The sequence below is a fragment of the Oryzias latipes genome, chromosome 2 (assembly GCF_053564925.1).
Source record: "Oryzias latipes strain Hd-rR chromosome 2, Olatipes_Hd-rR_3.1".
Taxonomy (NCBI): domain Eukaryota; kingdom Metazoa; phylum Chordata; class Actinopteri; order Beloniformes; family Adrianichthyidae; genus Oryzias; species Oryzias latipes.
The window spans coordinates 11,016,197-11,037,485 of NC_136238.1; the positions used below are offsets into that span (position 1 = coordinate 11,016,197).

Consider the following 21,289-nt stretch of genomic DNA (forward strand, 5'->3'; position numbering starts at 1 on the left):
GGTAACGGTCTGCACGCACACCAAATGTTTAGTTATTGGGCATAACTCGCGCAAATGATTGGCAGTCACTTATGTGTCGGGAGCAGCATCAAAACACACACACTGCCAAATTACTTTTAATATTGTTTAATTTTTAATTCCCTCTGATGGATATGAGTGTGGTTTAGGAGGAAAAAAACTATGAAATGAGGCACAGTATATAGAAAATATTGTAGCGACCTGGGGGTTAGCCCCGCCTCAGCCCCTAAGACTCATGGGAAGTTGGGAATCTTGATGTGAAAACCATGAGTGAGAGGGCTAGAAGCAGAACTGAGATCCATGCTGTTAGGCTGTTTGTGTGTACTTGAATAAATGGGCATTGATATTGAAAAGGAGACGTTGCATCTCTGCCTATTTCTTCCCCTCTGAGGCTGCCCGGGGTCATGCGGCGTATGGGGCACAGACCGCTCTCCAATGAAACAACTTTATTAGGAGCTCGGCTATTGTGACAAGCCAGCTGGGTCATTACAATATGATGAAACACAAAGAGCCGCATGCTTATTGGCAGAGAGCCGCATGCGGCTCAAGAGTTGCGTGTTTGCCACCCTTGCTTTAGTAGATGGAAGGAGAACTGAAAGGGTTAACAGAACAAAAGGAAACCAGAAGAGTAACAAAACCCACACAGTGAAGGATTATCCTAAACAACTGTGTGTTTGTGTATCTGTCATGTTTATGTTGACAGGGTGCTGGCTAAGATGTTTGTGTGTTGGGTGTGTGCACCCACATCACACACTTGACATGAGTAGAAAATAACGCAATAAACAAACATTTATAACCAGGCAGAAAATCAACGTGTTTTTCTGCATAAACCTTGACATTTTAAAAATCCATGTTAGTAGTAGGAAATTGCTTTGTTTTGAAACCACTCTAGAGGTCATTAAAGGAACTGCAACACCTTCAACTTGTTTCCAAATCAGGAACAGAACGAGGGCTTAAGTGGACCAAAAGCAGAAGTAAATCAAATCGAAAAAGGCCGAACCAAACAATAATCAAATGATATTCAGTTATTAATGCAACTTGGGGCTAAAACTGGGCTACAAAGAAAAAGGCATCTTACCTCTGAATGTATCTGAGTCGTGACAAAATGATCCTGAAACATTTTAGGGAGAGACGTAATACATAAAACAGGATTAGCCACATTTCTTCCATTGCTTTCCTTTTGTCCTGGTTTGGGTTTGTTTTGGACGATGCCATTCAAAGACCCTTTGGTTCTCTCTTAAGATTGGACTAAAGTGGACCAGAACAAATTTCGTAGTGCTTTTTTCGTATCCTGCAACTATTTTTACTTAATCTGGTCTAGAACCTGGTCTTAGCAACATTCCAAACATGTGAAGAGGAATAAATGGCGTCTGAAGGGTCAACACAAAACTGTACCTGATTTCTACTACTAGCCTCGTAAACCGCTTTAGAACCACTTTGAAAAAGGTTCTAACACAGTCACACCTGCATGCTGTTTCCTTTTTAATTAATAATAATAATAATAAATTTTATTTCAAGCGCCTTTCAGGTCACCCAAGGTCGCTGTACAAGGTTAAAATAAGAAAAACAGAATAAAACGTCAATAAGAAATTATCAGAGTAAAACATGAGTAAACATAAAGACATAGTAAAAAAAAAATAATAATAATAATAATAAATAAAAACATTTAAGATAGATACATAAAAAATTATAGGATAGAAAAACAGACAAACAGACAAATGAGGTTGCGATAACTGAATGGATTAACTGTATGATTGTTTGAAGAGATGGGTCTTGAGTTTGGATTTGAATAGTGGCAGTGTGTCGGTGTTCCGTAAATCTGGAGGAAGAGAATTCCACAGCTGAGGGGCAGAGCGACTGAAAGCTCTGCCCCCCATTGTGGCAAGACGGGCAGGTGGGACATGGAGTTGGAGAGAGGAAGTGGAACGGAGAGATCGGGAGGGAATGGAAATGTGAAGAAGGTCAGAAATGTAGGGTGGAGCCAGGTTATGGAGTGCTTTGAAGGTGATGAGGAGAATCTTGAAACTAACCCTTTGTTTTATGGGAAGCCAGTGTAAGTTTTGGAGAACTGGTGTGATGTGGTGGGATAACGGGGTCCTGGTGATAATGCGGGCTGCAGAATTTTGAAGAAGCTGCAATTTTTTGAGTGTTTTATTGGGCAAACCAAACAGGAGGGAATTACAATAATCGATCCTAGAAGTGACAAGACTATGAACAAGTACAGCAGTTGTATGAGGTGTGAGAGAAGGGCGGAGACGAGATATATTGCGAAGATGAAAGTAAGCAGAACGGGTGATGTTATTAATATGAGATTGGAACGAAAGTGAGCTGTCGAGGATGACACCCAGACTCTTTACCTGGGGGGAGGGAAGAACAGAGAAGTCATTGACAGAGATGGAGAAGCTATTGGATTTGGAAATAGTGGATGGAGTGCCTACAAGGAGGACTTCAGTTTTGGAACTGTTGAGTTGCAGAAAATTTGAAGAGAACCAGGAATGGATTTCTTGCAGACAGAGGGTAAGGGAGGAAGGAGGAAGTGATGAGGAGGGTTTCGTAGAAATGTAGAGCTGGGTGTCGTCCGCATAGCAATGGAAATTAATGTTGTGTTTATGGAAGAGAGAACCAAGAGGGAGGATGTAAATGATGAAGAGAAGGGGACCTAGGACTGAGCCCTGGGGAATACCAGCAGAGAGTGTGAAGGTGTTTGACATATGAGGTTTAATATGGATAAATTGACTACGGTCTGATAAGTATGAAGAAAACCAGGACAGAGGGGTGTGAGAAATACCAATAGTTTGAAGTCTGTGAATAAGAATATTGTGGGAAATGGTGTCAAAAGCAGCAGTTAAATCAAGGAGAATTAGAATGGACAGTGAACCGGAGTCCGAAGCTAAGAGGAGGTCGTTTGTGATTTTTAAAAGAGCTGTTTCTGTACTATGGAGTGGGCGGAAACCAGATTGAAAGTGTTCGTAGATGTTGTTACTGGAAAGATGAGCACGGAGCTGAAGAGCAACAGTTTTTTCAAGGATTTTGGAAATGAAAGGTAAATTAGAGATTGGGCGAAGATTATTAAAGTTATTTGGGTCAAGACCAGGTTTTTTCAAAACTGGAGTTATAGAGGCGACTTTTAGAGAATGTGGAACAATACCAGACATGAGAGAGGAGTGAATAATGTTGGTAATTGATGGGAGAAGAGAAAGGAGACAGGATTTAACGAGAGATGTAGGAATGGGATCCAGTTGGCAGGTGGAAGGTTTAGAGTTTGTAATAAGGTCAGAAATGGTTTGTACAGAAGGAAGTGAAAATCTTGAAAAGGTTGTTAGAACCGAGGGAGGAGTGAAGATGTCCACTCCAGAGACTGCAGCTTGGCTTGTGAGCTGTTGATGAATTGTAGAGATCTTAGAAACAAAGAAGGACATTAAAGCGTTACAAAAGTCAGGTGAGGAGAGATGATTAGGGAGAGAATCAGGGGGTTTTGTTATATTAGATAGAAGTGAGTAGAGGGTCCTAGAGCTATGTCGGTTTGAGTGAATCAGGCCAGAGTAATAGGAAGTTTTAGCGGACGCTATAGAATCTTTATAGAGGATAATGTGGTTTTTGTACATGTCCTTATGAATTATGAGTCCAGTTTTATTTTGAAGTCTTTCCAGTTGTCTGCCTTTAGCTTTGAGCTGACGTAGTGCAGGTGTGAACCAAGGTGCAGAGCGGGTGAAGGAAACTGATCTTGTTTTGAGGGGTGCATGAGCATTAAGAAGTGACTGCAAGTCATTGTTATACTGCAAAACTAGTTCGTCAGGTGTGGCTTCAGGATTTACTCTGGGAAGGTTGATGATATCGGCTGAAAAATTAGCAGTGTTGATGGCTTGTATCTTACGGAATGATATGATGCGTGGACGTTTGAGTTTGGATACTGTGAGGAGGAGATTAAAGGTGATGAGCTTATGGTCAGTGAATGGGAGTGTGTGAGGTTTGCAATCAGAGGGAGTAAGTCCAGAGCAGCACACTAAGTCTAGCGTGTGTCCTTTGCAGTGAGTGGGAAAGTGAATAAATTGCTGCAATCCAAGGCTATCTAAACAGGATAAAAAGTCTTTGGCAAGAGGATTATTACAGTTATCCATGTGGAAATTAAAATCACCAAGAGTAACAATGTTCTGAGATAGTGAAGTGAAATGGGTCAGGAGATACGAAAAGTCATTTAGAAAATCCTTGCTGATTTTGGGTGGACGGTAGACTGTAGCAACTATGGTGGGGGCAGGACCAGAAAGAAGTAATGCAGAATATTCAAATGAGCAGTAAGTAGGAGCAGAGACAGGAAGGACTTTCCAGTACTCACGATAGATCATCAGGACACCACCGCCTCGAGCATGTGTGCGCGGCTCACTGGTGTACACAAATCCAGGTGGAGTTGCCTCATTGAGTGCAGTGAAGTCCCCAGGTTGCTGCCAAGTCTCTGTGAGGCATAGAAAGTCCAGCTTTCGGTCAGCAATAATGTCCTGGACCAGCTGGCCTTTATTGGTGAGCGAGCGGATGTTGAGGAGACCAAGGATGACTGTAGTAGAGTTAGTGGAACAGAGAGGAACTGGAGTGGAGCGGGGGAGAGAGGAGAGCACACTGTGGTCAACGCCTCTGTATCTAATTGATACATTGACCCTAATATTGATTTTAGTGTAGTGCTATGCATGAGAGTGCCGTAATGATGGCCCTGCTGTCTCCACCTTAAGCCGACCACACATTCCCATGGAAAGACATGGAGGTTCCAGAGCAGAGCCTCCCTGCTGGACGTGAACTGATGAATTGTGATGAATTGTTTCATTGAAAGTGACCACTTTCAATGAAAAGACTATGTAAACAAGCACGTTTTGGGCTTCGGCGTTCCAAACTCTTGCGTTTACGCATCACAACACAAGTTTCTTACCACCGTTTTTGGGCTCTAAGTTAAAAAAGCCATTGAAGGTTAAGCCAGGTTGAACTTTGACCAATCAGGTTCCGGGATTTGGTAGTGACGTATGGATGGCGTCCCGTTTAATTCAAAGAAGTGCCAACTGTTTGAAAATTGATCGTGGAGGAGAAATTAATAATTGGCCAGAGTTAAATGATGTCAAGTCTTTCATACATCAGAATAGAGCTAGGAAAGAAAAAGCCTGGAGCAAAATTCACGAGATTTACGGCTTCAGCATTTTGGACCAATCTTCTTCCAAGTGTAGATGGTGGACATGCAATAGTAAACAGTAGAAACAGGTAGAGGAAGAAGCCCCTCCTTCTCCTGAACAGGGCATCAGAGTCACACCTTTCCGCAGTGTTTTTACACTATGACCATTAAATTAGCATATAATAATACTATAAAGGATACTAGTAAACTAGAAAGGATTTCAGCCAAGAGATGGAAAATAAACTGAAGTTGATTCTGTAGGAATCGTACCTGAGAGGAAACAAACAGGTTAAAAGGTAGCTGAACACGTTCATAGACGCTACAACGAAATTTTGGAGAGTTTTTAGGTGCAACGTCCCGATTTAGGGTCAATGGAGTTCATCCTCTGGGAACACCAACAACCAATTTAGGTTGAAACGTTTCTAAAAACTCCACAATTCTTTGTCTAAAGGTTTTTGGACTGAGCCAATCGTCGGGTCTTAACTTCCTGCGACGTTGAGCAGCAGCAGCAGATGCCTCAACGTGATCTTTCAGCGACCAGATGGAGCCCATTTATCACCACCTCAAGCTTCCCTAAACTTCTCAGCGAGACGTAATAAGACCAAGGAGCAATCTGTCCTCACCTCTCATTAGGTCTCTGAAGAGATCCCCCAACAGCTTAATTATTCATCTGCATTAATATCCCTTCAATTATTTCTGATTGGGGGAGTGTGTGTGTGCGTGCGAAGGCCAAAGATCAGCCCCGCGTCCCCTCAGCCTTCCTCCTGATTAATGGATGAGGAAGAGGAGCCATTCATGTATTATTACTGGAGAGAGCCGGGACCTTGGAGAGAGGTACAGACGGAGAGGGACACAGGAAGAGGAAGGGGAGCGCTGGCGAATATTAATGGCGGTTTGGTATGCAAACATGTCTGTTGCACATACCTGGCATTTTAATGTAAAGGGGACTTATGGATGAAGAACTGCACAAAGCAAAACTCGTCGTTTGTCTTAAGGAACTCTAATAAAGACGTCAGGTGGATTTATTTGGAGGAAACATCTTTTTTTTTGCATTTATGGGGGCTTTGACAGCTTGTTTTTACAGCCTGACGTCTCCTTGATGTTTTCACTGCAACTCTGACATTTTCAAACATGCAGTCGTTTCTTTTTTTTGTGTGTTTAAACCTTTGTGTTTTATGGTGGCATAAAAATAACAGCAAGCTTCCAGCAAAGACAAACCTCCTCTTGTTTAGTTTGCGTCGTTAATCTGCCCCGGCTGGTACTTTTCCCCCCATCTTTTTGCCTCTTTGGCTGCAGTGAAAAAAATAGTTTGAGCTATTCTCTTCTGACATCTAGTGGACACCAGGTGAAGCACATGCTCGAAAAAAAATTTAAAAACTGAAGATGTCAGTGTTCTGTCACCGCCCTGCCTTCACTGTAAAGCTGTAACTTGAGTCTGGACTCTGGAGGAAACCAGCAATTCCTTCCTCTGCTTCTCCATCAATCCTTCCCCTCTGAAGGACTCTCATCTCCTGCAGCTGAAGAGCGATGCTCATGGGGGGGGGCTGCAGGTTTTTGGGTTGTCCGGGTCCGTGGAGGGTCATCGAGCAGAGCGACTGCATCTGAAGTTCTCTGGAGGCTCATCCGACCACCTCAAGGGGTGTCATGTGCACAGAACGAATGATTAACATGCGTGTGGTAAATTTAGCGTGAAGTATTTGTAAGGCCAATGGAGGTTATGACATCGGGGTGATGCTATCATACGATGTCCTTACGCCGCAGTCGCCATTGTCTGTAGGACAACCGTAGGAAGTCCACACAAACTGCACTCTGATTGCCTAATTTCCTCACAGTCAGGAGCGCGTTGAACAGCACTTACAGGCCACTTGGGCAGTGTGAAGGATTTGAGGGTTTAAAAAAATAAAAAGATCTTTACAACAAGCCTGCGTCTCACATGTTTCACTGTCATTTATCATTTTGTGTTGTATCGCTACAACCTGTCGCTGTCAGCATGCGTGTAGGAAAAATATACATGACCATTTTTGAGAGGTCTACAACCTCGATACAGTTTCCTGTGTGGGCCACCTCGTACAGATTTACCTATTTTTTGCCCTCAGACAGCCTGATTGCACCTATGCACAAACACATTCATTCATTTTCTAAACTTGTTTTGTTCCCCTTCGGGTCACGGGGCTGCCGGAGCCTGTCCACGTGTGGACTTCTCCTTCTTAGGATCTGCTCCAGATTTCTGGCCTGTTTCCTCCTGTTGCAGTGCCGCTACATCCCAAATAAACCTGTTCTCTTACAAGTCTTCGCATCCCGGGATTTTAAGATGTTGCTTTCCAAATTTTTGACCGAAAAACAAATTTTGATTAATCAACATCTAAATGCTCTTTTTTTTGTCACTTGTGACAAAAAAATGTGTCCAGTCCAAATGTTTTTAAAACTACAACACCCAGAGACCCACCCTCTTCACATCTTGTATCACTGAAAAGCCCCAAATGAATAAAGCTCCTGATTTTCTTGATTTACTAGCCCAAATTAGATGTTACTTACATTCCATTTCCCCCAGTACAAACAAAAAAGCAATTAAAACGTATCACCTTGCTCAGCTTTATAATCTAATGTAAGTTTATTTTCTTGCTTGTATATCCCCTGGCGTTTACTTTGAACCATTGATGTACAGTTTATTGCTCCTTGTTCTTTTGCTGTATGTCACCTTTGTTCTGAATCAATAAAAAAAACAACAACAAAAAAGCCCCAAATGTCCTCTGGAGACACCAAACTGAGTTCAGTCGGTAGAATGCAGTAGTTGGGACATATTCAGGTTTAGAAATGTCCTCTACAGAGGACACATCTGCATTGCTGACAGTCAGGAGGTTCAGTGTCCTTTTCTTTGCATTACTTATTTGACTTTTTAGGAAGTAACAATCAGGAAAGTAGTTTATAACAGCTCTATTTTGTCTTTAAGACTTTCAGTTTGAAAATTATAGACCTGATCAAGGTGGACCCCGCCTTCACCAACAGTAGCTGGGTCGGCTGCAGCAACCCCGTGACCCTATGGATGGATAGATGGAAGGATGGAGGGATGGATGGATAGATGGAAGGATGGAGGGATGAATAGACGGGTGGATGGATGGATGGATGGATGGAGGGAGGAATGGATAAATGGATGGATGGATGGATGGATGGATGGATGGATGGATGGATGGATGGATGGATGGATGGATGGATGGATAGATGGAAGGATGGAGGGATGGATAGACGGGTGGATGGATGGATGGATGGATGGATGGATGGATGGATGGATGGATGGATGGATGGATGGAGGGAGGAATGGATGGATGGATGGATGGATGGATGGATAGATGGAAGGATGGAGGGATGGATAGACGGGTGGATGGATGGATGGATGGATGGATGGATGGATGGATGGATGGATGGATGGATGGATGGAGGGATGGATAGACGGGTGGATGGATGGATGGATGGATGGATGGATGGATGGATTGAGGGAGGAATGGATTGATGGATGGATTGAGGGAGTGAGGGAGGGATGGATGAATTGATTTTGAAAAATCATATTGATTACTTGTAGATTATTAAACATAAGGGTAATGACAGTAATAAACCAAATCAACATGGGTTTCATTAGTAACATATAGATTCCCCCTAACTTACTTCTTTAAGTGAATTTTTAAATTCAATGTAATTAAATGATCAAATTAACATGAATGTCCTAAACTACAACTAAAATGGTGTCAAATGTGAGTTAGAACATTGAGATTCTAGGAAAAATGTAAAAAAGCAAAGGAAAATTCAAAAACATGTTCATTTTTTAAAATAAAATTCTACTTTTTGACTGATTAAAAGAACCCCGTCTCCCAAAAAAAGAGGTTTTATTCAAAAAGAAAAAAGAAAGTTGGGCTATTTAGTAGTGTTATCTTACTTCCTGCTGTTACCTTCCCGCAGAACTTCTCTATTTATTTCACAAATCAAATCAAACAGAAGTCAAAAACTAATTACATAAAATGTCTTATAGACCTGCAACAGGCTGGTGATCTTTGCCCAATAGTAGCTGGGATAGGCTCCAGCAACCCCATGTCCCAGAACATGGACTCAGTATTTTGGATTTGGAAGCCAAAAAACAGAAACTTTGCAAATTTGTTGGGCCTTAAGCATGATTTATAATAAATTCTAAAGATATTTCAGCACAGAGTGGTCCTCCTTCCTAGAGTGAGAGGAGGTCAATCGCTCCACCGGGGTCCAAAGCGAATCTATATTTTCTCAAACAGATAAAACAGAGATGCCAGGAAGCAGCAAAGTCCGACACTTCAAAGTGAGCTTTGTCTACAATAAAAGTTCAAGTTCCATCAGGTGTCACACGCCTGGGAGGGCGGAGGACATTTGTTCTCATTAACTGCCCCAATCCAAGCAGTTAACGCCGAGAGTCACGCAGGACTGTGGATCTGAACTCACCACGTCGTAGTCACTGGAAGGACACTCTACCACAGGGCCGCTAAACTAGTCAAACCAATCGGAAAATCTTTTTGGGTTTGTCTTGTTTTCCTAAATAACAAAAATATGTTTAAACAAAGTTTTGACATCATTTTGCTACAGCGGAGCAAAAAAATCCAGTGATTGAAAAATTTGAACATTATTTAATGCATTTATGTTTATGTCATTTATTAAACTATCCATAGCTGCAGTTCGGTTCAAACTGTTAGGGAACTTTGACATCAGGGGTCCAGATGACAGCGAGAACAGAACATCTTCACGCATGACCGTCCGTCTCACATGTTTGCCCTCTTCCTTCACAGGGAATTGCCCCACTACGGAGCCCGTGACCTGACATGGGGAAATATAAAGAAATGATTCATTCCCACGAAATAATAATATTCTGATATGCATTAATCCTGTTTGTATATGAGCGCACCCCAGTTACAACCGAGGCGATTAGTCGAGATGCATTATGGGATATGCGTGATGCATGATGGGATACGTACGAAGCATGTAGTCTTCGGATATGAAGTGAATGCTAACGACTATGTTGATAAAAGACAAGTTACCTCAGTGCGTTGGAAGTGGGGTCCAGATGACCCCACAAAATGGCACAAGGGGGGGAAGTAGCAAGCTCGGGCCTCCTAAATCTTATGATATTTTTCTCTTTTTTTATTTTCCCCCTCTTGAATCGATGTGGGTCACAGAGAAACGGAAGGAGCGGCGGAAAGCAGCTTTTCCGGCAGGAAGGGATGTGAATGAACCCAGACATGGAGGCGTGATTACCCATGCTTCTGTAGAGCTTTTTTAAAAGAAATAAATCCGGTCTCTAAACATCCTCCGTGTCTTCTATGTATCGTCATGAGACACACGTAGACAGAAATGTGAAGGTATCTGCTGTAAATCCAAGTATTGCTCACATCCGTGTTTATGAATGACTTATCGGGTGATTATTTTTTTTTTTTAATCCATGCCAGGTCACGGGCTCAGTACCCCACAGTGCAAAATGGATTGGGAACAAAACACTGGAAAGCGCCCCCATGTGGATGCAGTGACATACAGCATCCAAGAGCTTCTCTGGTCCAACACGGCTTGGCTTTAAATATGTTCAGAGCAGAATGGCTGTGTATAAATACATTTACCATGAATCACCTAAAAAAAAGAGGACAAATGCACATTTAAGAGAGAAGTTGGACACACAAATATGTATTCTTTTTGTATTAGTTTCGTACTCTGTCTGGGGAAATTGCTTTTTATTTTTGTGAGCTTGTTGCTCCAGTTTTCTGTCCTCTCTTAAATCAAATATTGACCTGCATTCAGTTAATGAAAAACTATCAAGTTTTTAGTTTGTTTTGACATTTTTAAAGACATTTTTACTTTTTTTTCTTTCTTTTTTTGTTTTCTCTCCAGTTTTTAGTATTCTGCTCACTTCATTTTTGTAAAATGAAATCCAAAATGCTCAAATGTTTGTTTGAAAAAGCTTTTAGACATAAATAAAAAAACACATTGTATTGCAACCTCTTTGTTTTCTTTGTATCGTTAACCTGTTGTTCAGAATTATTTGCGTATTTATTCCGTTTCTCTTATTTTGGGGGGCCAACAATGCCACATACGACACAGATTAATCCTGTGTTTGGATATTACATGAAAATGTGTTGGAAGAATGTCTTTTAAAACGATTTGTAGGAGTTATTTAAAACACGATTGTTCCTTTGAATTTACCCCCCCCCTCCATTCACACACACCCTTTGATTGAGAACTGCAAACTGAAAACCTCTTGAAAACAGAAGTGAGTGAAGTTGCATCTTTTGTCCGCTAGATGGCAGCATGAGGCAGCTTGTGCGGATCTCAAAGGAGTGGAAACTTTGTGGTTTCTCTGGTGATTTATCGCAAACTCCTCAGGGTGGAAGAAAATAAGTTATTTAAAAAATAATGCAATGAGAAAGTATTTTTTATAAAGCTGAATAGGTTGAAATATTTTTTTATTGTATTTGTATCCCAAACTCAAAGAGATGTTATTTTTAAATAAAAAAATAATAATAATATTATTAATTATAGTGACCTTTTTAGTTTTGCATTTGCAAAGTGTTTTAGAAAGAATCTGAAAGGGAAGAAAAGAAAAACCTACCAAATTATTCATGTATTTTATTTCAAGAGGTAGAGGATTGGAGGTCAAATTTAGAGCAAACAATAAAATCTGTATTTAGTCTCATTCAAGGGAAAGGAAACCTTCCCAAAGCTTACTTTCTTTGCTTTTGGAAAGCAGCCGTGAATATTCTTTCACGGGCTTACTGTCAGAGCCACGCGCCTGCGTGTTTGTGCGCGCGCGTGCGCGCTGGAGCACCTCGAGTACTCAATAAAAGCGCGGCTGTGATCCGTCAGTGCATTTATCATCCTATTACGGCGACAAATCCGGCTCCCAATACATGAAAGGTAAAATGAATTACCAGCGTTAAGCCGTCAATAAAGTCATTTCTGCAAATGGTGTCTCTGAGGGCCCCGCTATTATTCAACGAGCTTTATCAGCACCTTGGAAATTACGCGCGCGGCTCGCAGCGCGGCCCCTGCTTCACTTTGATTAAGGGCCCTGCCAGGGAGCGGTGACGGCGCGTCGGACTCCGGCTTTTATTCAGGCCGCTCTCGGTGATGAACGCCGGCCACATCGAGCGGAGTGAAGACTAATTAAAAGCTATAAATTACCTTTTTGCTGCCCCCCCTCCCTCCTCCCCTCCACTCCTCTTCCTCCCCCCTCAAAGCAGGCCTCTTTGCAGAAGCAGATAAGAGCAGACTGAGAGCTCATTTACCCACAAAGGCGCTGCTGCTAAACTGCGCATTGATACTGTCCTAATTGGAATTTAATTAAGTAGCACTCCGGCCGCTGGGATAAAGATTTAACCAGAGTTAACCATCAACACGTCCCCACTTTCATGCTGTCGCCATTAAGATTATTAATATTATTATTTCAAATTGCCAATTACAACTGGATGCCATTTTTAAACATTTATTAGGCTGAATAGTTTATTACAACCGGGAAACACTCCGTTATTTTTCTATTCTAATTTTTTTTAATCTTTTAGTTTTGTTTATGTAAGATGTTCCATCAGGATAAAAAGGTTTTTAAAAAGCAAAATAAAATTAAATCTAATGTGCAATTAACCCCATTTATAGAAATAAACGTGTAGTGCTTTTAAAATTGACATAGAAATAGAAAAAAAAGAATATCAATATTTTACATAATTCCAAATAATAAAAACATAAAAATTACAACTAGGATGAATGTATTGTAGATAACGAGAAAGCAAATAAAATATACAATTTGTATATATTTTTGACATTGTACACTTTCTGACAGCATCTGTGGGGTTTTTCCCCAACATAATATATATATATATATATATATATATATATATATATATATATATATATATATATATATATATATATATATATATATATATATATATATATATGTATATATATGTGTGTGTCATATATATATTATATATAATAAATAATAGGCTAAAGGTCATTGCAAAACAAGCAAAAACATAGTAAAACAACTTTGTGTTCTTAACATTTTTTTTTTTTTTATTTTGAAAAATGTATTTATTTTTTCAAGGCAACATTTTTAACAAAATGAAGTTAAAGGCAACGATGAACATGTTTAGACAAATACAATAAAAATAATTAAAGTGTGGCGTTTTTACGGATTTAAAAACCCTTATTTTTCTTTGCCACCTGACGTGTGTGCCAACTTGCGCACCCCCCCCCCCCACTCCATCCCGCCGATCAACTGTACGCGCGCGTGCTCGCCTTCCTGTGCTCTGATTGGTCGGCGTCGCCTCTGATCTGGACCCTCTCTTTCACCTGATTGGTCTGCAGTGTTACGTGCACACGTGCTTCCGGCTGGGTGTCAGAAAATGAAAATAAAAAAAAGAAGAAGAAGAAGAAGGAGGAAAAAAAAGGGCGGCACGCACGCGCGGGGGGAGATAACGGTTTTTGTGAGGAGCAGATTCAGAGATATTTACGCTGCGGCGGGGAGAAGCCGCGGCACTGCGTCCTGCGTGGATGTCGGCTCTGCCAGCAGACATGTCGCCTCTGTAGGTGATTGTAGAAGCCTGCGCAGACACTTGGGCTTGTTTTTGAATGCTGACCGTCTAAACTGGATACCGAAGAGGGGCGGGAGCAACAAGTGGAGCTTGGCGTGGAGAGGCCGGGATTTCTGCCCCATCACCAGCCATGGAAGAGCGCAAGGAGCCCGGCAGCGGCCGGGATTCCACCGAGGACGAGAGCAGCATGTCGCTGTCGCCGAACCTCCCCTCCCCTGCCGTGATTCTACCCCACCAGGCGGCCCAGCAGCAGCACAGAACCACGAACTTTTTCATAGACAACATCCTCCGGCCGGACTTCGGCTGCAGGAAGGAGCCGGGCTACCGGAGCCAGACGGCGGGCAGAGAGAACGTCAACCCGCTGGGGGCGAGGCCGCACGCCGGCAGCCTCTGCCTGGACTCGAACTGCAGCAGCGACAGCGCCTCGTCGTCGCCCGCCTCGTCGTCGTCCTCGTCGCCGTCGTCCAAGCAGAGCTCGGCGAAGCAGGGCGAGGCGGCGGGCGGCGGGACGGGCAGATACGCGGACAGCCCGTCTTCTATTGTGGTTGTGAGCGGCGGCAACGGAGCGTCTCCGCCGATAACGAAGGAGAGCCAGCCGCTGCTATGGCCCGCCTGGGTTTACTGCACCCGGTACTCGGACCGGCCGTCATCTGGTAAGGCGCTGACAGTCCCGCTGCGGCCCTGCGGACCACTTTGGACCGCTTTCCCACCATTTCCAATCGTTTATTTTCACTTTACAGCGATAATTATTAGGATTTCCATAAAAATACTGTCATGTTTATTTTGTAATGTGTACACACTAAAAACATTAAAATATAGCTTCATAAAAAAATTATAATTTTTTAACTTAAAGTCTTTAAAAAACATTTTTTTTAAATTGTTTGGTTGTGTAAATAAATAAAAGATGGGGGAGAAAAAAATAAAATTTCTGTGGAAATATTAAATTTTTACACATTTGGACTTAGAGCAAAATATTGTTTTAAAATTATTATATTATATCATCTATGCATTTATGTGCAAAAACAAGAAATACGTTTATTTTGATTAATAATTAATAAGAAGGCTATTAACTAAAACAAAGAGTTTCTGAACCTGCATTTTAAAAACTAAACTCTTCTATATTTGAATTTTTATTTCATTTTTGACTCTAATCCAGCTTTGAGGATGTAAAACTTTTTTTTGACCTCACAAGAAAAATTTGCTTTGAAATATACACCAGTGTTGTAAATAAAAGATAAACTAAAGCAAAAAATAAAATAAAATAAACGCACAACTATTGCTTGATTAACTATTTATTGTCATTGTTAAACTAGCATATTACACAATAACATTAAAGTTTTTTATGGTCAGCTTTTGTTTTCATGTTTTAGCCGTTTTTCCTTTATATTAGGTTTATTTTGCCCTTGAATAATACATAATGATAGCAGGATTTTTGTACAAATGAACAAAATAAAAGTACATGACTATAAATCATTAACTTTAATTTGTCTTTTTTAGGTTAAAAAAAGAAAAAATGCATTTATTTTGTTGATGAAATACTTTTGCAATATATGACTTCCATTTATTTATTGAAGCGTTTGAATTCATTTCATTTAATGAATGTCGCTTGTAGTTTCCTTATTTCATTAGTTGTGAGTGAAGGTGCGCCGTCCTCTCCTCTGATTGGCTGATTTGTCTCCCCCTCACCTGTACCTGATTAATTATCAGCCATAAGAATATGAGGAAATAGATAAGCCACTTTGAGACCATTGCAGAGGATGTAATGAAAACACGTGATGGAAAAGTGTTTCTTAAATGACTCTAGATTGAATTGATGACATATTTGTCGCCTCGCGCGCGGCGGAGGAGCGCCTCCCAGCCTGTAAATAAACATTTCATTCCCACTGTTGTTTCCACACCAGGGCCGAGGACACGGAAACTGAAAAAGAAGAAGAACAGCAAGGAGGACAAGCGGCCGCGGACGGCGTTCACGGCCGAGCAGCTGCAGAGACTGAAAACCGAGTTTCAGGCCAACCGGTACATAACGGAGCAGCGGAGACAGTCTCTGGCGCAGGAACTCAACCTGAACGAGTCCCAAATTAAAATCTGGTTCCAGAATAAGCGGGCCAAGATCAAAAAGGCCAGCGGCTACAAGAACGGGCTGGCCCTGCAGCTCATGGCTCAAGGACTTTACAACCATTCAACCACCACCGTGCAGGAGGAGAAGGACGAGAGCGAGTGAGGAGCGCGCGCGCGCGCGCGCAACGGACGCTATTTAAAACGAGACAAAAAAGAGACAGATTTCTGTTTATGTGAACGGTATATGGACATAATTATATAAATGAACGATCGTTATTAAAGTTTATATAGCCACAGTTATCATGTGTTTGGTTTCAGGCGCATCTTCCATCCGGAGCTTTTGTTATTATTTTTTGTTTTTTCTTAAGTATCCCTCATGTTTGCGCCAATTTTTCCCCCCTCAACGAATCAACCCGTTAAGCCAAAGATTTTTAATATGTTCACATGTAGTCTGAAATAAACAAAAAATAAAATAAAAAAGGAAGCAAACGGTCTTTAAAAAAAATCGTTTTTTTTCATGTTTTTTAAATTAAAAAAAAATGTAAACTTTTGTGATGAACATTAATATTAATTTCAAACATTTTTACAAAAACACTTTGGATGGACTTTTGAAACAAATGTAACCAAAAAAAAGAAATACTTATACTAAACGATTTTATTTCAAAAATATTTAATTGACCAATTAAACTGACGTCACGCCTGACCGTTAACCTATAGGGGTCACACAACAGGAAAAAGCCTCGAAAATGAACATTATGAACATTTATGACGCTTTTTTTGCGTAACTTCAGGTGTTGTTGTTTTTTTGTGTTTATTTTTTTTTTTTTGCGTCACCCGCGCATGAGGCGTTCACGGGCCTCCTCTCGATCGTCCGACAGTGCTGCGTTCAGGTTCAGCTATGAAAAAAATGATCAATTCCTCAAAACCCATCTGAAAGTAAATGTCTGTGTGTTTTTATGGCTTAGTCATGCGGCGGCTGATCTAAAGTGGAACAAAGAGAAGGTTCTGGTGATTTCTCCGTGTCCTGTAATGACTGCCCCTGCAGCATCTCCTGCAGCCTCTGCAAACCTCCAGGGGTCTTTGAAGGGCCTTCCATGGGACCCTCCGTCATTTTAGCTCTAATTTACCTCCCTATAATTTACAAATGAATATTCATAGAGCCTCAGTTCACTCATTTACTCCAGACGTAATAAAATCGCAGAAAAAACTGAGAGCATTTTGTGTTCTTTGAGTCTAAATTGTAATTGGAGGTGCAAATATTTAGATGAAATGCAGCTTTTTTTCTTTTTTTTTGCCTCCCATCTGGCTGGCATGTGTGCTCAAAGGTGAGGAGGCTGCAGCCCTGTAAGCTCTAATATCGTCTCGATGGTTTGAATCCCTGCTGTGAATGCGGAAGCAGCTCTTATGACCGCTGTGCTTAAAATTCATACAATTATGAAACGGCGAGAGGATTCCTATTGAGAGGGCTGAGGGTTTATCTGTAAAACAAAGAAAAAGACGGGGATCGTTTGCATAGTTAGCCCGGTCTGCCTGGAAGGCACAATATGGATTTAATTTATATGCAAATGAACGCAATAAAAAAAGGGGGGGGGATAATACACACTGGAAATGTCTGCTTTAAAGGGCGGGAGAGTCCGTTTGGAGCTGGTTGCTGCAAAACGCTGTTCCTCCCACAACAACTACATTATATAACATCCAGGAGAGCAACTAAAGTACCAAAGAGGATGAAAATAAATAGGATTTAGTGAGACAAAATACAAAACAACAATAATGCAAATTAAATATGGTTAAAAACATTTTTAGAATTATGTCTGAATTCCACCTAATTATAGCAACAAAAACTAAAAAAATATAAATTTAAAATGCACAGAATTATTGGTGGAAAAAATATTTGCTTTAAAAAACATTATTTTGTTGGGCAAAAGCAGTTATTCCAGTAAAAGCCGCACTGTCAGCTGTCCAAATGCTCAAAAATGACAAACGTACGCAACAAACGCAAAAAAAAACCTTTAAAAAAAAAAAAATCCACTCAAACGTAGAAGAAGCATTCACCCAATTATCCAGAACTCAGAGTCGGTAATGATGTGCTTCATGTCCGACACTTTGAGCTTTCGGTTGGAGCACAAACCGAGGCCTCCGTCCACACACAAAGCTCTAAGCTTCACGGAAACGCCTGCAAACATGCAATAAAAAGGGCTCCTGTGTAGACACAGGCGAGCAGCGAAAGGTAAGAGTAGAACCCTGGCTCAAAGGCACACGGGGAGCCGCTTCAGGGAGCTTCTTAGATCACTGCCCTGTGACGGTGCAGCGCCGAGAAGTAATTCCTCTGCAGCTGCTGCTTCCTTTAAAGCGGACAGAGACTAGGTTCTTCACGTTTCCCTTCAGCCTTTTGCTCTCTAAATAGCTCCACCTTCCAAAATAAAAGCCAAAAACCGAGGTTCTGTTTGTATGCAGAGTGTTTGGAATCCGGGAGAGGAACCTGGAACGGTTTTAGCTTTTTCAGATTTTAAATGAGTTCTTTGCAGAATCCGTGCATGCAGATGACAAAGTCTCCTGCAGATGCAAAGGCCCTTAACTCAAAAAAACATCCAGAAAACCTACCTTCCTTAATCCAGATAGAATGTTTTATCACACTGACATATACTTAACATGTTTGAATATGTTAGGAAAAAGCCAATTAACCAGAATAGACGATTAGCTCTGAGCTAACAGCTAGCATGACTCTCTGTCTGGCATTTAGCCAGATTTTTGCTTTATTTTCATTATATATGTTTATTTGTATGTACATTTGATAACTAAGGTGGAAATTGAGACAATGTTTTCTGAAATTAAAGCATTTTCCTTTTTAAAAAACGTTATCATCCAAGATTAAAAAAAGATTAATGACAAAATAATAAATGTAGCTTTAGCATAGAGGTTGCAGCTACTTTCAGTAGCTAACTTTAACGGAAGATTTCCAGTTATTGTTGAGGTTTTAACAAAGTAAATCTTTGCAGAAGGGCAGGAATGAGAAGCTAAGATACTAAAAAAAAAAGACAAGTTTGATCATTTCACGACAAAGTTTTGCGACTGGTAGGAACGAAGCCGGGCCGTGAATTGGAAAAGCGTTTGGCAGATCTGTTCTCGCCACGAGGGAAATTTCCTCCCGGCTTATTGTGCCCCGTCAGCGGGCCCGTACTATCTCGGACCGGCACACACACAAACAGACAAAGGTGGCATTGAGAGGGAACCTCCCACGGTGCAGCTGAGCGTCCAGGGGGCTCAGGCCTCCAACAGCCGTGATCTCACTGCGCTAAATCCAGATTACATGGGGGATAGACGCCGCGCCACTTGTTTACTCCGCCCGTCGGGGGGTGATTTGAGCAAAAGGCGCAGGGATGGAGGCATCGATGACATGAACTTTGACAAACCTACGGCAGTCTTTCTCAAATGTTTTTGTGGATTGAAATAGAGTTTTGCGCCCTACTTTTTAATGAGAAACTACGCATGGATGTGCAAAAAACTCAAAACATATATGTTTTGAAAAGTAGCGGAAAAAGTCACTGAATAGGTCTTAAACTGTAAACACAGACGAGCCCGAAAGTACTGGGTTGGTCTGAACGTCACATGCTTTTGTTCCCATGACGTCTTCCCACCAGAGGCCCGTTTCTGCACATGGTTCCACACAGACAGCGAGAACAAAGGCGGGCACCTGGGATTCGCAGTAGCATGGGTGGTCACGCGCACCTCTGCTCGTCGTCACGCCTTCCACATGTGGAATCGCTTTTTCACAGCTTTGCTCTCCTCGGTGGAGCGAACAGGAACGGGTATCGATAGAGAAACACTGAATCGGCCCCCCCTGATCCAGAGGCTCCTTATTGATCCCCGCGATCGTTACGACATCAAGGCGCAAACGTGCAGCATTCATTTAATCTCTAAATGGCGACAACGGGTATCTTGAAATCCTTTATTAGTTCTGGATAGTCGTCTGGCTCGCCTCGTACTTCAAAAGCTGGGGGAGCTCCGTCTTTCACCGCGGCGGCCCAGAGGTGGCGAGAGGTGATGCAGGGAAGCGATTAGTCATATTCAATTTACATACGGCTGTCACGAAAGCTCCTCCGGGCTGATGTCATCGGCGTGCCGGCCCCTCCGCGGCCACCCGGTGCAGGAGAAGGCTTCTCGGTCGTGGGGGGTCGAGGAGCTTTTGCTGATGGGAGCACCTCTGCAGCTTCACTGGTATGATGAATGTGGGCCGACACATTTGGAACTTTGGCTTTTTTAGGGGGGGGGATGTTTTTAGGTTGAAACTTAGATTTTATTTCTTAGAAAACAGTTTTATTGAGACTTTTATTAGTAGTTGCTGCCCTAAAAGGCGTTTGACCTCTTTAGCTGTTTCGTAGGTTACCAGCTTTAATAAAGAATACTCCTAAAGTTGCTATTTTTAAAAAAATAGTTTTTAACGACCAACAGATGAAAATGGTGTTTTTGGTGTTTTTAACATGTCTTTTTTTAAAGATGGAAGACATTTGTAAAGAAAATTAAGCTTAAAATTACATTTTTGAGTATTTCTTTCCTCAAGTTCTTGTGCATCAGAAGCAGTTGGAAAAAAGAGCATTTAAGTGACGCAGGAAATGTCACAAGGTGGGCCACGAGCTGCCTGCTCTGCTCCATTCTGATGAATCCACCTGCAGACAAATAGATCCATGCAGGTCTTTGTTTTCCTCGTCCGAACTGCCATCTGGATCAAAACTGTACAGCCGGATATCTCCAATAGTGTTTGCTATTTTTGTTGCACAGGTAATGCTAGGTTGGGGGTGTGAGGGGCTGTAAGCTAGTGGGACAGACCTCTGCTACTCTGAAGAAATTATGTCCACAGAAAACAGCTTTTTTTATTTAAATGTTGGCTAAAAACTGCATTCTCATGACTAAGAAACCACTGGGAAGGCTTTGAAAATAGGTCAAAAGAGGATCCGAGTTTAAGGTTTTCTTCTTATTTTTCAGCTTTTTCTGCATCTCCGTCTGGTATTCTTTAAGTTATAGCAGGTTGTGAGAGCTGAGGTCACAGGACAAGCGGGTGCTGGGAGTTTTGATAGTACGGTCATTAATCATCACATCTCCCCCTTTGAAAACCGGGGGGCTAACATAAGCTCGACCTCCTGCTTCTCTCAGCGTTGTGAGGGGGGGAACTCTGACTGTGTGTTCAAGCTGCCAGCAGTCACACTAAGAATAAAATAACATCATGGATTTGAACTGGATCATTTGTGGCTCACTGGCACAAGTGGCCAAGACCTTAAGTCTTAGCTGTAAATTATATTTATCTTGCAAAAAAAAAAAGATCCAGTTTAACCTGATTAGGTAAATACATTTAAAGTTTCATTACTTCTTATTTTATTCATTTCAAAAAATTAAAAAAACCTGTGTCGATATATTTGCACTTTACTTATTGTTTTTTTTTATATTGATTGATTTTATATATTCATGTTTCTCTCTGCTTATC

General features: G+C 41.5%; 2 protein-coding genes across 4 annotated transcripts in view; one reads left to right on the forward strand and one right to left on the reverse strand.

Moving 5' to 3' along the window:
• The window catches only part of LOC101169423 (acyl-CoA-binding protein), a 192,868-nt gene that overhangs the window by 45,524 nt on the left and 126,055 nt on the right, over nt 1-21,289 (reverse strand). Inside the window, exon 6 of one of the 3 annotated variants that reach the window (XM_078942838.1) lies at nt 4,352-4,468. The exons of the other annotated variants lie outside the window; for them this stretch is intronic. Coding sequence (XP_078798964.1) covers nt 4,352-4,468 — 117 coding nt within the window. The remainder of the gene's footprint in view (nt 1-4,351; nt 4,469-21,289) is intronic. 3 annotated transcript variants of the gene reach the window in all.
• On the forward strand, nt 13,669-16,550 carry LOC101157678 (homeobox protein engrailed-1-B). Its single transcript, XM_004066696.5, has 2 exons — nt 13,669-14,408; nt 15,657-16,550. The coding sequence occupies exons 1-2, from the start codon at nt 13,886-13,888 to the stop codon at nt 15,974-15,976; spliced, it is 843 nt and encodes a 280-aa protein (XP_004066744.2). The 5' UTR covers nt 13,669-13,885; the 3' UTR covers nt 15,977-16,550.

Coding starts and splice junctions, on each gene's coding strand:
- LOC101157678 (XM_004066696.5), top strand. CDS start 13,886: ATGGAAGAGCGCAAGGAGCCCGGCAGCGGCCGGGATTCCACCGAGGAC. Junction 14,409..15,656: donor CTCGGACCGGCCGTCATCTG/GTAAGGCGCTGA, acceptor TTTCCACACCAG/GGCCGAGGACACGGAAACTG.